Source organism: Carettochelys insculpta, chromosome 5, assembly GCF_033958435.1.
Source record: "Carettochelys insculpta isolate YL-2023 chromosome 5, ASM3395843v1, whole genome shotgun sequence".
Classification (NCBI taxonomy): Eukaryota; Metazoa; Chordata; order Testudines; family Carettochelyidae; genus Carettochelys; species Carettochelys insculpta.
Window position 1 is genome coordinate 3,340,575 of NC_134141.1, and position 8,116 is coordinate 3,348,690.

Sequence of the window (8,116 nt, forward strand, 5' to 3'; positions counted from 1 at the left end):
GTGCTAGGGTCTGTACACACAGATGTGCTAGGGGCTCTACAAATACCCTCAAACAATTACCATCTAAATAGACACAACACACAACTGGTAGAAAGAAATGATGTGCAATGATCTGTTCCTAGGTAACTGAGCACATGAGCTTGGAATAGAACCACAGTCTCTTGAGCTCCAGTCTAGGCCCTAATTACGCTGTCTAAGCAAATTAATCCAGTTACTGAAATGGAACAGGTTGGAACATGCCTGCTAAGGTCAGGGAAGGCACAGTAGGAACTGAGTGAGTGGGAGATAAGTGCTAGGAGTTGGGGTGCATGAAACAGATTGTGCAAGTGACGGGCAAGACTGGAGCGTATTTGACATTGGCTGTCACTTCCTGGCAGTGGCCATCACCAGCCCTTGCTTTTTCAGATGACTTTTGTACGAATATGAACCTGAACAAATTGCTGGATCTGTGCAAAGACTAGACCCAAGCAGGGCATTCATCCCATCTCTACTTCCTGAGCTCAGTAATAGGGACCGATATGTTCTGTACACAGGTGATTAACTCTGCCTCATGCTGAGCGGGCTGCCTTTGCAGGAGGGCTTCAGCCAATATGGAGCAGTCTGGAATCTAGTCAGTTTAAAAAAAAATGGGTTACAGGGCACTGCTGTGTGTAAGGGGCTGTCACACAACAGGGGCAACCAACAACACAGGAGAAACTGTGAAACAGAGTGCTGCCAAATGTGGGAAGAGAACTGAAAACCAGAACTATTTTTTGTTCATTTCTTTCAGTTGCTGACACCTTGTACATTCTACTACATCACACACATTGCCTCTCAAAATGAGCACTAAGTGCTCTGTGGCCCCACCCTGACATATGAAACCAGGGACCTTGGACTTGGGTTAAAACAACAGCATATTAAAAATGCAGACGGGAGCATGATTTGTTTTATTTTTGAAGTTAACAAGTTTGCAGCCAGGGGGCCCATGGTGCCACTGATTTCAGCTAGTGCAAGATTATGGAATTTCTGCCTCTGAATCCATGCAAAGTTTGGGAAAGTCAGCAGAACTTTTTTTAACTACAAATTAATTCAAAACATGCTAAAAGACGACTGTACATTTTACAAAGAACTCTTTGTATCCCAAGGGTTTGATTGGTTAAAAACTGAGGCACATGAATAGTTTTACGGATGTGATCATTCCACTGAGTTCAAAGTTATTCTCTGACCTAAAAGGAATATTAAAAAGGAAAGTTATGCCTAATGTGAATTAAGATGAAACAGTTCGATTTCACTGCTTTTTTACAAGGTGCTTGGAATGTCCATGATTGGAGCTCTTAGGTACAGATGAATAATATCCTTTTGGTAGTACCCTATTCCCTAACCTTCATCTGTTTATTTGGATCCAGTCCAGTAAACCTCTTCAGCACATGCACACTCTCACTGAAATTCAGTTTTTACAAACAGGTCAACAACCTTTTTTTCAAAATTTAAACCTTATTTTATGCTGAAAACAATAGGAGCCATAACAGGTTGTAAATCAACATCAGAACCATTTTCTGTGGAATTTTACTGATCTTCTCTGATGCTAGTGTCCTAGTGTTACCTTTTCGAGCATGCTGCTAGCCAAGGTCCAGCTGCAGTCTAAAGTGTGGGGCAATAGTGGTACATTTCTCTATGTCAACGAAACAACAAAGGCTGGTGATGATTATGGCAGGAAATACTCTATGTTAAATCAAGTAGCTGTAAGAACAGATATTACTGCACATATTTACTTCAGGGGAGAACCACCAAAACTGATCATCTACTCATAATTCTTCATGGCTTTCTTAAATTTAAATGGTCAGGTAATCATGAAAGAGAAATTACCTTGCTGGTAATACCAGATAATAATAAGAAAAAGAATATTATGCACTGTTTTACTCCCCTCTTTCAGATTTTGCATTTTAACCCAGATCCAAGGACCCCAGTAAACTACAGTTCAGTTCTAAGAGGCAGTGTAATCTAGTGAATAGAGCCCTGGACTGGGACTCAAGAAACCTGTGTTCTATTTCTCACCTCTGCCACTGGTCCACCAGGTGATCTTGTGCAAGTCACTGCTCTGTGCTTCAGTTTCCCCTTGCCACTCCCTTCAATAGGATCACAACTTCTCCATGTGTTTGTGCAACACTTGGCACAATGGACTTGGCCCACTTGCCACTCTCATAGGCAAATGGTAAATAAATAATTTAGCAAATATCAGAGAGAGATCAGTGACAAATACGACTAGTAAGAAACCAGTTTTAAAGGTAGATTATTTTCCTACTGAACATTTTAGAACTAATGCTGGTTATATATTCACTGTCGATAGAGCATAATTAGGAGTCTATGTGCTACATTCATTGCTTCAAAATTATGAGTATTCATTTTTTCCCCAGTCAGAAACTATATTGCCAGTCGTGCTCTGGATAGAGGATTTTCTCCAAACATACCAATCAACAAAAGAGTGCTACACATGCCTGCATTTCTTTGATTTGGGGGAAGCCACCCTGCTTTCCAAAGGGCTCCGCACAAAAGCATGAAGATCTTTATTATGTCCCTGTGTCTCTTTTGCTTCAGGGTGCTTCTCAGACAATCTAAAATGGTTGCAAAGAACAGGGCATGCTGTGTGTTTCTGATGGGTGGCTGGACACAGTGGGAAACACCCCGGACAAACTACAGAGAGCTCTGGAGGACACATTGTCTCGCTCTCGGAGTGGAACTTGGAACTCCCTGGCTGTGTCTACACGTGCCCCAAACTTCGAAATGGCCATGCAAATGGCCATTTTGAAGTTTACTAATGAAGCGCTGAAATGCATATTCAGCGCTTCATTAGCATGCGGGCGGCAGCCGCGCTTCGAAATTGACGCTCCTTGCCGCCGCGCGGCGCGTCCAGACGGGGCTCCTTTTTGAAAGGATGCTGCCTACTTCGAAGTCCCCTTATTCCCATGAGCTCCTTTCGAAAAGGAGCCCCGTCTGGACGTGCCGCGCGGCGGCAAGGAGCGTCAATTTCGAAGCGCGGCTGCCGCCCGCATGCTAATGAAGCGCTGAATATGCATTTCAGCGCTTCATTAGTAAACTTCGAAATGGCCATTTGCATGGCCATTTCGAAGTTTGGGGCACGTGTAGACGTAGCCCCTGTGGGGCAGGCTGGCTTCAGATTGTTCTTAACAAGTCAGGAACATGCTGCCACACTCTGGCTCTTATGGAAATCATTGGGTCCTCCATGCACTGTTCGGGTAGAATGTGTTTTATCCCCTATTTGATCAATATACTGATAGTAAATCAGTGTTCATTATTGCAGACTCACACCATTTAAGAAGGAACCAGTTTCACTTCACTTTAAATCCCAAAAGCATTGCTGGATCACATTGGTTTTACACACTCTGACAGTTGTGCTTCATTGTAATAAAAGAGGTGCCAGGGTTCAAGTTTGTTTTTTTTTTTTTACATTCATAACTGCTGCAGCCAGCCTACAGGTGCCAGGGCTGTGAATGGCCAAGCCCTGACACAAAATGAAGTCCTGCATGACAGATGCCCCGCTGAAGCCCTTTGCATCACAGCCTGCCTGCGTCAAGTTAAACAGGCCTTTCTGTTCTTTTGCTGAGAAGATTGGCTTTTGTTTAGATCTTAAGCAGAATAACTGCAATGGCTGGTATTTAGCAGACACACCCGCACCCAATTTACTACGTGTCACATGATAAATGCTGATCCTCTAGGGGGCTAGTGTTAAGAGTGAAATCTACAGCTGTGCAGGCTTTGATGTGGGAGCCTAAGCACAAAGTTTTCCTGTTAGAATAGATACCGTGCGTCATTTGTTTCTCCTGAAGCCTTAGGAATTCCTCAGGCTCCTCCCTGCACCCAACCTAAAATGCTCATTATTATTGTTCTCTGTGCAGTTGAAAAGGGATGGATCCAGGTTCTGGAGGACCCAAATAGTGCTCCAAGCACTACCCAGAGTGTATGATATAATACCTATATCAAATTAGCTTTCTTAGCTGAAATCCCCAGTGCTATCCTTGACACCATCAGAACTAAAAATGCTATCAATACAATGAACTAGAGGCTAGGTTTGAGTATCTTCAGCATAAGAGAAGGCAATATAAGCCACCGCTCTCACTTCATTCTAATTGTTTATATTGAAATTATTTAAAAAAAATCTTACAAGGAAATAGCTTCACTGCCATTGGAAGGTTTTTTGTACAAATTCTAATCCGGGGTGTAAATTAAGGTCTGAATCTTGTAATTGGTTCTCAGTGGTCTACTGCAACAGCATGTGTTTGCTTGTTTGGCTCCAATTTGCAAGATCAAGGCATTTATCAAACACAAAGACCACGGTTGCTGGAGCTGGGGCAGTCAACTAGGTTCCCTGTGCATTCATGTCAGAAAATACATCTTCCTCTCCTGAATCTCTAATACCTCTTTTAGACTGTGCCCATCTCAGACTGGACAGGCAATGGTGAATTTATAGCTGTGACCTCTTCTGAGGCTAATTAATGTCAGTGCTGCTTTGTGAAGGGCTGGAAGATCAGTGCTGCTTGATTCTGGCACCAGTGGAGAAGGAGCCTCCAGAATCTAAGGTTTTGTGACACGGCCAACTATTGCTAACCCAGTGCATGCCAGGGCTGGGGTCACACCTGGCCAGGCTGGCCTGGGGTCCAGCAAAGCATGGTTCGGGGGAAATTGCTTGGGACCTGGAGAGGGGTGATGCCAAGTTAAGTGACCAGGAATTCAGATTCTGGGAGTACAGACCCCAAGTGGCAGGTGTGCATGTATGAATGTCACTTTCCTGACCTCCCCACGCAGATCCTGAACACACAGGATCAGGAGAGCCTCCCTTGGTGTAAATTGGTGTAGCCCCACTGATATCAAAGGGGTTATGCCAGTTTACATCAGCTCAGCATCCCACCCATGGGCTCTATATGGGTGGAGAGAATGTTACCCTAAGTATGCTGCGTGGGCAGGTCAGTGTCATTTCAGTAGGACAGGGCACGGCAGTTCTGGCTGTGGCCCAGGGCATTAGCCAGCTGTTACCTCAGCAGAGCCAGCTGGCTAACAGCTCCCACCCAGGGAAGGTGCAGCAGCACCTCTGGGGGGCTTGAACACCCTAAAAACTCTCCCCTCTGCTGGGTGGCTGTTTGCACCAGCTCTCCTTCCCTCACAGTCTCCTTATCTCAGCTGCACTTCACACCTGTCCCTTTTACCTTCCCCCTGCCCCATCCGCTCACCCCACTCCCTCTTCATTGGACTGATCCCTTCCTAATGCCATCCTCCCCTGCCACCCTATAAACAATGAAATTAACACCACATAGTTCACTTTGATTGTCTGCTCCTTAGTTACCCAGGCTGTTCGGGGGAATGTGATTGAAACTTTCCAGGTAAAGACCCTGTATTATTGTACAGCCCGTAGCACAAGGGGCCCCATTCTGCCTCAGGGACTACCACAACCAACATCATTTCAATTATTATTATTATTATTAAGACCATGCGTGGAATCTGAGCCTCCTACACTTAAGTGCTACCAGCAGAGAGACACTGAACAAATCTTCTCCATCCAAGCAGTACGGGGGTCAGGGGAATCACCGGATACGAAATGAATGTCACTTTTAGGAAGGCTGCCAGATGTCCCAGCGTCTGGCCATGGACTAGAACAGATGGAAATAGCTGCTGTATAAAAGGACTACAACGGAGCCTTTCTTCCAAGCCTTTCAGAGCGCTCCTCAAGCCCCTCACCTTGAACCTCACAGCCACAGCACCTCGCCATCTGAGAAAGGAAGACGCGGAGGCACAGGAAAGCTAAGGGACTTGTCCCTGGTGATACATGAAATCTGATCGGAGCCCGGGGGGACCCTGGCCCTACGAAAGTCAACGGAAACACTCGTTTAATTGCGCTCGCCTCCCCTGGCTCCCGGGCCTGCCTCTTCGGCACAGGACCATCCTCCCTCCCTCCTATTTTCCTGGGATTTCTCTACCGGAGCGACGGATCCCAGCCCGCCACGCTGCGCGTTTTTCCTGCTGCCGCTGCTGCCCGGCGACAAGAGCAGCCCCAAGTTTCCTGCTTGCCACAGACTGTGATAAAACTCGATTAAAGGCGACCCCCCAGCCCGGCACACCCGCACCCCGAGCACCGCACAGAGCGCCCCCGTCTGCGGCCAGGGCTCAGCTTGCTGCGGGGCGCGGGGGGATGGAGCAAAGCCACCCGCGCCCCAGGCGCCAGGCAACCAGCGCTGGGGGGGGGGGGTTCAAGCGATCCCCCGGCTGGAGCCGCCCACAGGGAGCCCAGTGCGGGACCGGCGGCCGCGGGGCGCACGGGACCCGCCTCCCGGGGCAGACAAAGCGCGCGCCGCGGGGAGGGGAGGCCCGGCCCGGCCCCGGCGCCCCCCGGCCCGCGCACGCAGGATCTCACTCACGTGCGGCCCTCCGGGCTGCCCGCTGCTCCCCATCCTGCGCCGGCTGCCGCCCGGGACCTGCGTTCCAGCCCGCCCCAGCCGCGAGCTCCGCCCCCCGCTGCCGCGCGGCGGGCGGCCCGGACTCCGGCACGTGGCCCCGCTCAGGGCCCGGCCGGCGGCGCTCGGCCCTTCCCCTCGCCCCGCGGCGGCCTGTCCGCTCAGCTCGGGGCCCGCGGGCCAGGCCGGCGGCTTCCACGGCCGGGCTTGGTGCCCGCTTTGGGCCAGTGCTTGTCTCTGGCCCGCGGAGCCATCGGCGGCGGCGGCTTCCTCCCGCGGGTCCGTCTGAACGTCTCGCTCCCCCTGCGGAATAACTGCTGTTACCTGCACCGGGGCGGGTGCAGAGGTGCACCACCCACAGGGACACAGGCTGCCAGGTGCGCACTCTGCGGAGCAGCTGGGCGGCCCCCGCGTCTCTGCTGGGCAGGCCAAGGGCTCAGCTGGCAGGGGACACTGCTCATGCCTCTCATCTCCTGAAAGATCCGGAGAAAGCAGCCCTTGGTGTGCCAGCGCTCGCCTGGGCATCCGGACACCGGCATGAGACCCACCTGCTATCGAGCATCTTTTATCCATAGACCTCAAAACACTTTACAAAGGAGGGGGTCATTGTCCCCATTTTACAGGGGGGGTAACTGAGGCCCCTCAAGGACACACAGTAGGTTTGTAACAGAACCCAGGCGTTCTTTTGAGTCTCAGTCTACTGCACTATCCACTAGGCAGCAATTCCTCCCATGGATGCAAGGCTGTCTCAGGCGAGGGCAATGAAATCTGGATGTGTTTGTCGGGAAAGAGAGAGGGGAGTGGTCCAGCAAAACTGCCTGTGTGGGCACATGACCGTGTTTGTGAATTCAGACGGTGTTTGTGAATTGCAGGAACAGTGTGTGCAAATCGGGCAAACGCAGACACAGCCGAAAGATGCCTGGATGTTTAAGTGGCCGTTTGCATGCACATCTGCCCTGTGTGCGCACAGTTGTATGGTGAGCGCATTTCTCAAAAGGAAAACAGGACACTACATGGGGCTGGCTTATGCCTGCCTCGTAGCTGGCCTGGACCCCCCCACCCCTCATACAAGTTGGGGGTTGCTGGAACTCTGCCTGCCGCCCACAAGATGCTGTCATTGGAACCCTGTCCACGACCTGCTAGAACTCTGTCTCCCCTCCCCCCAAGGGGCTGGCACCCCTGTTCGCCCCTCTGCACTGCACCCACTTTGTGGGCAAAAGTACAAAGTCAAGTCAGCGAGAGTGAACTGGACAAATGCCCACATTTGCCAAAAAAGTGGGGACATCCGGGACAGGGCTTAAAGAGGGGCTGTCCTGGCCAGAATTTCATGTATGGTCACCCTAAACCACAGCATCTGGGTGTAGTTATGCTCTTGTAGCAGTGCAAAGATTTTCAAGGAATGCAGAGAGCAACTCCGAGGTTGTGGGGCCACAGGAAGAGCTGAAGGAATGAAGGGAAATCCAGGAAGTTTTTGACCACATGTGCCTTGGGAAATGTCTAGGCAACATGCCCAGCAGTGCTAGCAGTTCAGCTCCACCGCTGGTTTCAGGGCTGCTGACTAGAGCTGCTCTAGACAGGGCACTAGAATGATGGAAGTAGCCAGGCTCCTAACTCCAGTACTGCTGACTTGCTATTAACATTTTTTTTAACTGAGAAAAGACCAGCCATGCACTCAG

General features: G+C 50.0%; 1 protein-coding gene across 3 annotated transcripts in view; it reads right to left on the reverse strand.

Annotated features, from left to right (window-relative positions):
- Window positions 1–6,466, reverse strand: part of GNE (glucosamine (UDP-N-acetyl)-2-epimerase/N-acetylmannosamine kinase) — a 79,946-nt gene extending 73,480 nt beyond the window's left edge. For all 3 annotated transcript variants that reach the window (XR_012645605.1, XR_012645606.1, XM_074994544.1), the window contains exon 1: window positions 6,405–6,466. Coding sequence is in view for 1 of the 3 variants with exons in the window: in XM_074994544.1 (XP_074850645.1) it covers window positions 6,405–6,437 (33 nt within the window). In the remaining 2 variants the exon portion in view is untranslated. The remainder of the gene's footprint in view (window positions 1–6,404) is intronic.
- Window positions 6,467–8,116: the final 1,650 nt, after the last annotated feature.